Source organism: Penaeus vannamei, chromosome 30 (genome assembly GCF_042767895.1).
Source record: "Penaeus vannamei isolate JL-2024 chromosome 30, ASM4276789v1, whole genome shotgun sequence".
In the NCBI taxonomy this organism is placed as follows: domain Eukaryota; kingdom Metazoa; phylum Arthropoda; class Malacostraca; order Decapoda; family Penaeidae; genus Penaeus; species Penaeus vannamei.
Window position 1 is genome coordinate 568086 of NC_091578.1, and position 12500 is coordinate 580585.

The 12500-nt window shown below is 51.0% G+C and overlaps 1 protein-coding gene across 1 annotated transcript in view; it reads right to left on the reverse strand.

Moving 5' to 3' along the window:
- The window catches only part of LOC138867390 (Kruppel-like factor 18), a 2199-nt gene extending 738 nt beyond the window's left edge, over positions 1-1461 (reverse strand). Inside the window, exon 1 of the mRNA XM_070142775.1 lies at positions 114-1461. Coding sequence (XP_069998876.1) covers positions 114-1461 — 1348 coding nt within the window. The remainder of the gene's footprint in view (positions 1-113) is intronic.
- Between the last annotated feature and the right edge of the window lie 11039 nt (positions 1462-12500).

Consider the following 12500-nt stretch of genomic DNA (forward strand, 5'->3'; position numbering starts at 1 on the left):
GGAACAATTACATTTAATCATAACAATTACAACAAAATTACAACAAAAACAATCATAATTCAATGGATTAACAGGTTTCCGCTGCGGACAGTTTCCGGGCCACGTACTCACACCTGTTGTCAAGGCGGAGGGCAAGATTCCCAACACCTGTGACAACATTTGGATGACATTTCCAACGTGGATGACATTCCCAAAGCTCGTGACAACATTTCCAACATGGATGACATTTCCAACGCTCGTGACATTTCCAACATGGATGACATTTCCAACGCTCGTGACAACATTTCCAACGCTCGTGACAACATTTCCAACGTGGATGACATTTCCAACGCTCGTGACATTTCCAACATGGATGACATTTCCAACGCTCGTGACATTTCCAACATGGATGACATTTCCAACGCTCGTGACAACATTCCCAACGCTTGTGACAACATTCCCAACGCTCGTGACAACATTTCCAACGTGGATGACATTTCCAACGCTCGTGACATTTCCAACATGGATGACATTTCCAACGCTCGTGACATTTCCAACATGGATGACATTTCCAACGCTCGTGACAACATTCCCAACGCTTGTGACAACATTCCCAACGCTCGTGACAACATTTCCAACGTGGATGACATTTCCAACGCTCGTGACAACATTCCCAACGCTTGAGACAACATTTCCAACGCTCGTGACATTTCCAACGCTCGTGACAACATTTCCAACGTGGATGGCATTTCCAACGCTTGAGACAATATTTCCAACGCTCGTGACAACATTTCCAACGTGGATGGCATTTCCAACGCTTGAGACAATATTTCCAACGCTCGTGACATTTCCAACGCTCGTGACAACATTCCCAACGCTCGTGACATTTCCAACGCTCGTGACAACATTTCCAACGCTAGTGACAACATTCCCAACGCTCGTGACATTTCTAACGCTCGTGACAACATTTCCAACGTGGATGGCATTTCCAACGCTTGAGACAATATTTCCAACGCTCGTGACAACATTTCCAACGCTCGTGACAACATTCCCAACGCTCGTGACATTTCTAACGCTCGTGACAACATTTCCAACGTGGGTGACATTTCCAACGCTCGTGACAACATTCCCAACGCTTGTGACAACATTCCCAACGGTCGTGACATTTCTAACGCTCGTGACACCATTTCCAACGCTCGTGACAACATTCCCAACACTTGTGACAACATTCCCAACGCTCGTGACAACATTTCCAACGTGGATGACATTTCCAACGCTCGTGACAACATTCCCAACGCTCGTGACATTTCTAACGCTTGTGACAACATTTCCATCGCGTGTGATATTTTCAGCGTGGGTAACATTTCCAAACGTGGCTGACATTTCCAACGCGGTGACAACACTTCCAACATGGCAGAAAACACTTTTCCAACGCGGGTGACATCTCCAAAAGGCTGACAACGTTTCCATCGCGCCCGACATTTCCAAACGCGTGTGACAACACTTCCAAACGCAAGCACATACATTTCCAACCCGGCTGACTCAGCTGGCAACATTTCCAACCCGACTGATTAAGCTGACAACATTTCCAACCCGAATGATTAAGCTGACAACATTTCCAACCCGAATGATTAAGCTGACAACATTTCCAACCCGAATGATTAAGCTGACAACATTTCCAACCCGAATGATTAAGCTGACAACATTTCCAGCGCTATTGACAACACTTCCAAACGCATGTGTATACATTTCCAACCCGGCTGACAACAACACCATCCCGGCTGACACCATTTCCAATCCGGCTGACAGCATTTCCAGCGCGGATGACACCATTTCCAGCCCGACTGACAACACCTCCAATCCGGCTGACAGCATTTCCAGCGCGAATGACAACCTCGGTGGAAGGGCCCTGCAAGCAGTCTCCTTTCCGAACTGCAAAGGTCACCTCGATCGCCGGCGGTGAGGTACGTGCGAGGATTAGTAAATAATAGAAAAAAATAAAACAATAAGGAATATAATGAAAAGAAATACAGAAAAGAAAAGAAAAGAGAAAAAATAATGAAAAGGATTCTGCGTTTTCGATTTGTAAATAATAGAAAAAAATAAAACAATAAGGAATATAATGAAAATAATGAAAAGAAATAGAGAAAAGAAAAGAAAAAATAATGAAAAGGACTCTGCGTTTTCGATTCGTAAATGATAGAAAATAAAACAATAAGGAAAATGATGAAAAGAAATAAAGAAAAGAAAACAAAATAAATGAAAAGAAAAGAGTAAGAAGAAGAAAAAGATAAGAAAAAGGCGGAGAAAAGAAAACAAAAGGAAACAAAATAAAAAGACAGAGGAAAGAAAAAGAAATAAAAGCAAGTAAGATAGAGAAAAAAAGAAAAAATGTACAGGAAATGAAATGAAACAAAATAGAACAAAATAGAAAAGAAAGAAAAACATGTAGAGAAAGGAAAATGAAAATAAAATAAAATAGAAAAAAAGAAAAAGAAGAAGAAAAAAGAAAAGCGATTGAATAAAGAAGAAAAACAAGCAACAGAAATCAGGTTCTGTGGGAAAGGAAGTGCTTCCTGTTCTTCTTGCAGGTGAACAAGTGAACAGCGGACGCAAGGATGAACAAATCCAGTGTGCTTTCACAAAAGTGTTTTTCGATAAATCCGGGGGTCGGTGTGTAAGTATGGGTGTGTAAGTATGTAAGAATTGGTTATGTAAGTATGGGTGTGTAAGTATGTAAGAATTGGTTATGTAAGTATGGGTGTGTAAGTATGTAAGTATTGGTGTGTAAGTATGTCAGTATGGGTGTGTATGTAAGTATGGATGTGTATGTAAGTATGGGTGTGTAAGTATGTAAGTATTGGTGTGTAAGTATGTCAGTATGGGTGTGTATGTAAGCATGGGTGTGTAAGTATATAAGTATGGGTGTGTATGTAAGTATGGGTGTGTAAGTATGTAAGCATGGGTGTGTAAGTATAAAAGTATGGGTGTGTAAGTATGTAAGTATTGATGTGTAAGTATGTAAGAATTGGTTATGTAAGTATGGGTGTGTAAGTATGTAAGCATGGGTGTGTAAGTATATAAGTATGGGTGTGTAAGTATGTAAGTATTGATGTGTAAGTATGTAAGAATTGGTTATGTAAGTATGGGTGTGTAAGTATATAAGTATGGGTGTGTAAGTATGTAAGAATTGGTTATGTAAGTATGGGTGTGTAAGTATGTAAGCATGGGTGTGTAAGTATATAAGCATGGGTGTGTAAGTATGTAAGAATTGGTTATGTAAGTATGGGTGTGTAAGTATGTAAGCATGGGTGTGTAAGTATATAAGTATGGGTGTGTAAGTATGTAAGTATTGATGTGTAAGTATGTAAGAATTGGTTATGTAAGTATGGGTGTGTAAGTATGTAAGCATGGGTGTGTAAGTATATAAGTATGGGTGTGTAAGTATGTAAGTATTGATGTGTAAGTATGTAAGAATGGGTGTGTATGTAAGTATGGGTGTGTATGCAAGTATGGGTGTGTATGTAAGTATGGGTGTGTAAGTAAGTATGGGTGTGTAAGTATCCAAGTATGGGTGTGTAAGTATCTAAGTATGGGTGTGTAAGTATGCATGGGTGTGTAAGTATATAAGTATGGGTGTGTAAGTAAGTGTATTTATTTCACAGTAGTTGTAATTGTGAGGAGGAGGAGGAAGAGGCGGTGGCGGAAGAAGAGAGGGAGGAGGTGGATGGTGATGATGAGGAAGGGGTGGTGATGATGATGAAGATGGTGATGAGGAAGATGATTATGGTGATGATGATGATGATGAGGAAGATGGTGATGATGGTGATGGTGATGAGGAGGAAGATGGTTATGATGATGATGACGATGATGGTGATGATGATGAGGAAGAGGTGGTGGAGAATGAAGATGAGGATAAGGATGATGACGATATCAATGACATAAATCAGTGACAACGCAGACACCGCCCACCACACCATCATCCTTCAACCCGCCAGCCCAATCCCTGAGCATCGCCGTTGTCCTCCACAAAGGCCACTCACAAGGCTTTGATCCTTGGACTCTCGCCCTTACCTGCTCTCCAACTCTCTTATTTATGTAGATTCGGACGCTTATCTCCCCCCCCCCCCACCCCGAGACACCGCGGCCATTAGCATAAACAGCATTGCGAAGGTTTTTTTTTCCTCTATAAACATCCTTTGTCTTCATTAGGAAATCTGAATGCTAATGATGCTCGATTTCCATTTCCCCCTAGTTACCCTCTGCCTCCATTTCCCCCTAGTTACATTAGGGGGAAATGGAGGCAGAGGGTAACAAGGGGGAAATGGAGGCAGAGGGTAACTAAGGGGAAATGGAGGCAGAGGGTAACTAGGGGGAAATGGAGGCAGAGGGTAACTAGGGGGAAATGGAGGCAGAGGGCAACTAGGGGGAAATGGAGGCAGAGGGCAACTAGGGGGAAATGGAGGCAGAGGGTAACTAGGGGGAAATGGAGGCAGAGGGTAACTAGGGGGAAATGGAGGCAGAGGGTAACTAGGGGGAAATGAAGGCGGAGGGTAACTAGGGGGAAATGGAGGCAGAGGGTAACTAGGGGGAAATGGAGGCAGAGGGTAACTAGGGGGAAATGGAGGCAGAGGGTAACTAGGGGGATATGGAGGCAGAGGGTAACTAGGGGGAAATGGAGGCAGAGGGTAATTAGGGGGAAATGGAGGCAGAGGGCAACTGGGGGGAAATGGAGGCAGAGGGTAACTGGGGGGAAATGGAGGCAGAGGGTAACTAGGGGGAAATGGAGGCAGAGGGTAACTAGGGGGAAATGGAGGCAGAGGGTAACTAGGGGGAAATGGAGGCAGAGGGTAACTAGGGGGAAATGGAGGCAGAGGGTAACTAGGGGGAAATGGAGGCAGAGGGTAACTAGGGGGAAATGGAGGCAGAGGGTAACTAGGGGGAAATGGAGGCAGAGGGTAACTAGGGGGAAATGGAGGCAGAGGGTAACTAGGGGGAAATGGAGGCAGAGGGTAACTAGGGGGAAATGGAGGCAGAGGGTAACTAGGGGGAAATGGAGGCAGAGGGTAACTAGGGGGAAATGGAGGCAGAGGGTAACTAGGGGGAAATGGAGGCAGAGGGTAACTAGGGGGAAATGGAGGCAGAGGGTAACTAGGGGGAAATGGAGGCAGAGGGTAACTGGGGGGAAATGGAGGCAGAGGGTAACTAGGGGGAAATGGTGGCAGAGGGTAACTAGAGGGAAATGGAGGCAGAGGGTAACTAGGGGGAAATGGAGGCAGAGGGTAACTAGGGGGAAATGGAGGGAGAGGGTAACTAGGGGGAAAGGGAGGGAGAGGGTAACTAGGGGGAAAGGGAGGGAGAGGGTAACTAGGGGGAAATGGAGGCAGAGGGTAACTAGAGGGAAATGGAGGCGGAGGGTAACTAGGGGGAAATGGAGGCAGAGGGTAACTAGGGGGAAATGGAGGCAGAGGGTAACTAGGGGGAAATGGAGGCAGAGGGTAACTAGGGGGAAATGGAGGCAGAGGGTAACTAGGGGGAAATGGAGGCAGAGGGTAACTAGGGGGAAATGGAGGCAGAGGGTAACTAGGGGGAAATGGAGGCAGAGGGTAACTGGGGGGAAATGGAGGCAGAGGGTAACTAGGGGGAAATGGAGGCAGAGGGTAACTAGGGGGAAATGGAGGCAGAGGGTAACTAGGGGGAAATGGAGGCAGAGGGTAACTAGGGGGAAATGGAGGCAGAGGGTAACTAGGGGGAAATGGAGGAAGAGGGTAACTAGGGGGAAATGGAGGCAGAGGGTAACTAGGGGGAAATGGAAGCAGAGGGTAACTAGGGGGAAATGGAGGCAGAGGATAACTAGGGGGAAATGGAGGCAGAGGGTAACTAGGGGGAAATGGAGGCAGAGGATAGCAAGGGGGAAGGGGAGGCAGAGGGTAAGTAGGGGGAAATGGAAGCAGAGGGTAACTAGGGGGAAATGGAGGCAGAGGATAACTAGGGGGAAATGGAGGCAGAGGGTAACTGGGGGGAAATGGAGGCAGAGGGTAACTAGGGGGAAATGGAGGCAGAGGGTAACTAGGGGGAAATGGAGGCAGAGGGTAACTAGGGGGAAATGGAGGCAGAGGGTAACTAGGGGGAAATGGAGGCAAAGGGTAACAAGGGGGAAATGGAGGCAGAGGGTAACTGGGGGGAAATGGAGGCAGAGGGTAACTAGGGGGAAATGGAGGCAGAGGGCAACTAGGGGGGAATGGAGGCAGAGGGTAACTAGGGGGAAATGAAGGCGGAGGGTAACTAGGGGGAAATGGAGGCAGAGGGTAACTAGGGGGAAATGGAGGCAGAGGGTAACTAGGGGGAAATGGAGGCAGAGGGTAACTGGGGGGAAATGGAGGCAGAGGGTAACTAGGGGGAAATGGAGGCGGAGGGTAACTAGGGGGAAATGGAGGCAGAGGGTAACTAGGGGGAAATGGTGGCAGAGGGTAACTGGGGGGAAATGGAGGCAGAGGGTAACTAGGGGGAAATGGAGGCAGAGGGTAACTAGGGGGAAATGGAGGCAGAGGGTAACTAGGGGGAAATGGAGGCGGAGGGTAACTAGGGGGAAATGGAGGCGGAGGGTAACTAGGGGGAAATGGAGGCAGAGGGTAACTAGGGGGAAATGGTGGCAGAGGGTAACTGGGGGGAAATGGAGGCAGAGGGTAACAAGGGGGAAATGGAGGCAGAGGGTAACTAGGTGGAAATGGAGGCAGAGGGTAACAAGGGGGAAATGGAGGCAGAGGGTAACTAGGTGGAAATGGAGGCAGAGGGTAACTGGGGGGAAATGGAGGCAGAGTGTAACTAGGGGGAAATGGAGGCAGAGGGTAACTAGGGGGAAATGGAGGCAGAGGGTAACTAGGGGGAAATGGAGGCAGAGGGTAACTAGGGGGAAATGGAGGCAGAGGGTAACTGGGGGGAAATGGAGGCAGAGGGTAACTAGGGGGAAATGGAGGCAGAGGGCAACTAGGGGGAAATGGAGGCAGAGGGTAACAAGGGGGAAATGGAGGCAAAGGGTAACAAGGGGGAAATGGAGGCAGAGGGTAACTAGGGGGAAATGGAGGCAAAGGGTAACAAGGGGGAAATGGAGGCAGAGGGTAACTAGGGGGAAATGGAGGCAGAGGGTAACTAGGGGGAAATGGAGGCAGAGGGTAACTAGGGGGAAATGGAGGCAGAGGGTAACTAGGGGGAAATGGAGGCAGAGGGTAACTAGGGGGAAATGGAGGCAGAGGGTAACTAGGGGGAAATGGAGGCAGAGGGTAACTGGGGGGAAATGGAGGCAGAGGGTAACTAGGGGGAAATGGAGGCAAAGGGTAACAAGGGGGAAATGGAGGCAGAGGGTAAGTAGGGGGAAATGGAGGCAAAGGGTAACAAGGGGGAAATGGAGGCAGAGGGTAACAAGGGGGAAATGGAGGCAGAGGGTAACTAGGGGGAAATGGAGGCAGAGGGTAACTGGGGGGAAATGGAGGCAGAGGGTAACTAGGGGGAAATGGAGGCAGAGGGTAACTAGGGGGAAATGGAGGCAGAGGGTAACTGGGGGGAAATGGAGGCAGAGGGTAACTAGGGGGAAATGGAGGCAGAGGGTAACTGGGGGGAAATGGAGGCAGAGGGTAACTGGGGGGAAATGGAGGCAGAGGGTAACTAGGGGGAAATGGAGGCAGAGGGTAACTGGGGGGAAATGGAGGCAGAGGGTAACTGGGGGGAAATGGAGGCAGAGGGTAACTAGGGGGAAATGGAGGCAGAGGGTAACTAGGGGGAAATGGAGGCAGAGGGTAACTGGGGGGAAATGGAGGCAGAGGGTAACAAGGGGGAAATGGAGGCAGAGGGTAACAAGGGGGAAATGGAGGCAGAGGGTAACAAGGGGGAAATGGAGGCAGAGGGTAACTGGGAGGAAATGGAGGCAGAGGGTAACTAGGGGGAAATGGAGGCAGAGGGTAACAAGGGGGAAATGGAGGCAAAGGGTAACAAGGGGGAAATGGAGGCAAAGGGTAACAAGGGGGAAATGGAGGCAGATGGTAACCAGGGGGAAATGGAGGCAGAGGGTAACAAGGGGGAAATGGAGGCAGAGGGTAACTAGGGGGAAATGGAGGCAGAGGGTAACTAGGTGGAAATGGAGGCAGAGGGTAACTGGGGGGAAATGGAGGCAGAGGGTAACTGGGGGGAAATGGAGGCAGAGGGTAACTAGGGGGAAATGGAGGCAGAGGGTAACTAGGGGGAAATGGAGGCAGAGGGTAACTGGGGGGAAATGGAGGCAGAGGGTAACTGGGGGGAAATGGAGGCAGAGGGTAACAAGGGGGAAATGGAGGCAGAGGGTAACTAGGTGGAAATGGAGGCAGAGGGTAACTGGGGGGAAATGGAGGCAGAGGGTAACTAGGGGGAAATGGAGGCAGAGGGTAACTGGGGGGAAATGGAGGCAGAGGGTAACTAGGGGGAAATGGAGGCAGAGGGTAACTGGGGGGAAATGGAGGCAGAGGGTAACTAGGGGGAAATGGAGGCAGAGGGTAACTAGGGGGAAATGGTGGCAGAGGGTAACTGGGGGGAAATGGAGGCAGAGGGTAACTAGGGGGAAATGGAGGCAGAGGGTAACTAGGTGGAAATGGAGGCAGAGGGTAACTGGGGGGAAATGGAGGCAGAGGATAACTAGGGGGAAATGGAGGCAGAGGGTAACTAGGGGGAAATGGAGACAGAGGATAACTAGGGGGAAATGGAGGCAGAGGATAAGTAGGGGGAAATGGAGGCAGAGGGTAACTAGGGGGAAATGGAGGCAGAGGATAACTAGGGGGAAATGGAGGCAGAGGGTAACAAGGGGGAAATGGAGGCAGAGGGTAACTAGGTGGAAATGGAGGCAGAGGGTAACTAGGGGGAAATGGAGGCAGAGGGTAACAAGGGGGAAATGGAGGCAGAGGGTAACTAGGGGGAAATGGAGGCAGAGGGTAACTGGGGGGAAATGGAGGCAGAGGGTAACAAGGGGGAAATGGAGGCAGAGGGTAACTGGGGGGAAATGGAGGCTGAGGGTAACTGGGGGGAAATGGAGGCAGATGGTAACCAGGGGGAAATGGAGGCAGAGGGTAACTGGGGGGAAATGGAGGCAGATGGTAACTGGGGGGAAATGGAGGCAGAGGGTAACTGGGAGGAAATGGAGGCAGAGGGTAACTAGGGGGAAATGGAGGCAGAGGGTAACAAGGGGGAAATGGAGGCAGAGGGTAACTAGGGGGAAATGGAGGCAGAGGGTAACAAGGGGGAAATGGAGGCAGAGGGTAACTAGGGGGAAATGGAGGCAGAGGGTAACTAGGGGGAAATGGAGGCAGAGGGCAGCTAGGGGGAAATGGAGGCAGAGGGTAAGTAGGGGGAAATGGAGGCAGAGGGTAACTAGGGGGAAATGGAGGCAGAGGGTAACTAGGGGGAAATGGAGGCAGAGGGTAACTAGGGGGAAATGGAGGCAGAGGGTAACAAGGGGGAAATGGAGGCAGAGGGTAACTAGGGGGAAATGGAGGCAGAGGGTAACTAGGGGGAAATGGAGGCAGAGGGTAACTAGGGGGAAATGGAGGCAGAGGGTAACTGGGGGGAAATGGAGGCAGAGGGTAACTGGGGGGAAATGGAGGCAGAGGGTAACTGGGGGGAAATGGAGGCAGAGGGTAACAAGGGGGAAATGGAGGCAGAGGGTAACTAGGGGGAAATGGAGGCAGAGGGTAACTAGGTGGAAATGGAGGCAGAGGGTAACTGGGGGGAAATGGAGGCAGAGGGTAACTGGGGGGAAATGGAGGCAGAGGGTAACTGGGGGGAAATGGAGGCAGAGGGTAACTAGGGGGAAATGGAGGCAGAGGGTAACTAGGGGGAAATGGAGGCAGAGGGTAACTAGGGGGAAATGGAGGCAGAGGGTAACTGGGGGGAAATGGAGGCAGAGGGTAACTGGGGGGAAATGGAGGCAGAGGGTAACTGGGGGGAAATGGAGGCAGAGGGTAACTGGGGGGAAATGGAGGCAGAGGGTAACTAGGGGGAAATGGAGGCAGAGGGTAACTAGGTGGAAATGGAGGCAGAGGGTAACTGGGGGGAAATGGAGGCAGGGGGTAACTAGGGGGAAATGGAGGCAGAGGGTAACAAGGGGGAAATGGAGGCAGAGGGTAACAAGGGGGAAATGGAGGCAGAGGGTAACTAGGTGGAAATGGAGGCAGAGGGTAACTAGGTGGAAATGGAGGCAGAGGGTAACTGGGGGGAAATGGAGGCAGAGGGTAACTAGGGGGAAATGGAGGCAGAGGGTAACTGGGGGGAAATGGAGGCAGAGGGTAACTAGGTGGAAATGGAGGCAGAGGGTAACTGGGGGGAAATGGAGGCAGAGGGTAACTAGGGGGAAATGGAGGCAGAGGGTAACTAGGGGGAAATGGAGGCAGAGGGTAACTAGGGGGAAATGGAGGCAGAGGGTAACAAGGGGGAAATGGAGGCAGAGGGTAACAAGGGGGAAATGGAGGCAGAGGGTAACTAGGGGGAAATGGAGGCAGAGGGTAACAAGGGGGAAATGGAGGCAGAGGGTAACTAGGGGGAAATGGAGGCAGAGGGCAACTGGGGGGAAATGGAGGCAGAGGGTAACTGGGGGGAAATGGAGGTAGATGGTAACTAGGGGGAAATGGAGGCAGAGGGTAACAAGGGGGAAATGGAGGCAGAGGGTAACAAGGGGGAAATGGAGGCAGAGGGTAACTAGGTGGAAATGGAGGCAGAGGGTAACTGGGGGGAAATGGAGGCAGAGGGTAACTAGGGGGAAATGGAGGCAGAGGGTAACTGGGGGGAAATGGAGGCAGAGGGTAACTGGGGGGAAATGGAGGCAGAGGGTAACTGGGGGGAAATGGAGGCAGAGGGTAACTGGGGGGAAATGGAGGCAGAGGGTAACTAGGGGGAAATGGAGGCAGAGGGTAACTAGGGGGAAATGGAGGCAGAGGGTAACTGGGGGGAAATGGAGGCAGAGGGTAACTAGGGGGAAATGGAGGCAGAGGGTAACTAGGGGGAAATGGAGGCAGAGGGTAACTAGGGGGAAATGGAGGCAGAGGGTAACTAGGTGGAAATGGAGGCAGAGGGTAACTGGGGGGAAATGGAGGCAGAGGGTAACTAGGGGGAAATGGAGGCAGAGGGTAACTAGGGGGAAATGGAGGCAGAGGGTAACTAGGGGGAAATGGAGGCAGAGGGTAACTAGGGGGAAATGGAGGCAGAGGGTAACTGGGGGGAAATGGAGGCAGAGGGTAACTGGGGGGAAATGGAGGCAGATGGTAACTAGGGGGAAATGGAGGCAGAGGGTAACTAGGTGGAAATGGAGGCAGAGGGTAACTGGGGGGAAATGGAGGCAGAGGGTAACTAGGTGGAAATGGAGGCAGAGGGTAACAAGGGGGAAATGGAGGCAGAGGGTAACAAGGGGGAAATGGAGGCAGAGGGTAACTAGGTGGAAATGGAGGCAGAGGGTAACTGGGGGGAAATGGAGGCAGAGGGTAACTAGGGGGAAATGGAGGCAGAGGGCAACTGGGGGGAAATGGAGGCAGAGGGTAACTAGGGGGAAATGGAGGCAGAGGGCAACTGGGGGGAAATGGAGGCAGAGGGTAACTAGGGGGAAATGGAGGCAGAGGGTAACTGGGGGGAAATGGAGGCAGAGGGTAACTAGGGGGAAATGGAGGCAGAGGGTAACTAGGGGGAAATGGAGGCAGAGGGTAACTGGGGGGAAATGGAGGCAGAGGGTAACTAGGGGGAAATGGAGGCAGAGGGTAACTAGGGGGAAATGGAGGCAGAGGGTAACTAGGGGGAAATGGAGGCAGAGGGCAACTGGGGGGAAATGGAGGCAGAGGGTAACTGGGGGGAAATGGAGGCAGAGGGTAACTGGGGGGAAATGGAGGCAGAGGGTAACTGGGGGGAAATGGAGGCAGATGGTAACTAGGGGGAAATGGAGGCAGAGGGTAACTAGGTGGAAATGGAGGCAGAGGGTAACTGGGGGGAAATGGAGGCAGAGGGTAACTAGGTGGAAATGGAGGCAGAGGGTAACAAGGGGGAAATGGAGGCAGAGGGTAACAAGGGGGAAATGGAGGCAGAGGGTAACTAGGTGGAAATGGAGGCAGAGGGTAACTGGGGGGAAATGGAGGCAGAGGGTAACTAGGGGGAAATGGAGGCAGAGGGCAACTGGGGGGAAATGGAGGCAGAGGGTAACTAGGGGGAAATGGAGGCAGAGGGCAACTGGGGGGAAATGGAGGCAGAGGGTAACTGGGGGGAAATGGAGGCAGAGGGTAACTGGGGGGAAATGGAGGCAGATGGTAACTAGGGGGAAATGGAGGCAGAGGGTAACTAGGTGGAAATGGAGGCAGAGGGTAACTGGGGGGAAATGGAGGCAGAGGGTAACTAGGTGGAAATGGAGGCAGAGGGTAACAAGGGGGAAATGGAGGCAGAGGGTAACAAGGGGGAAATGGAGGCAGAGGGTAACTAGGTGGAAATGGAGGCAGAGGGTAACTAGGGGGAAATGGAGGCAGAGGGTA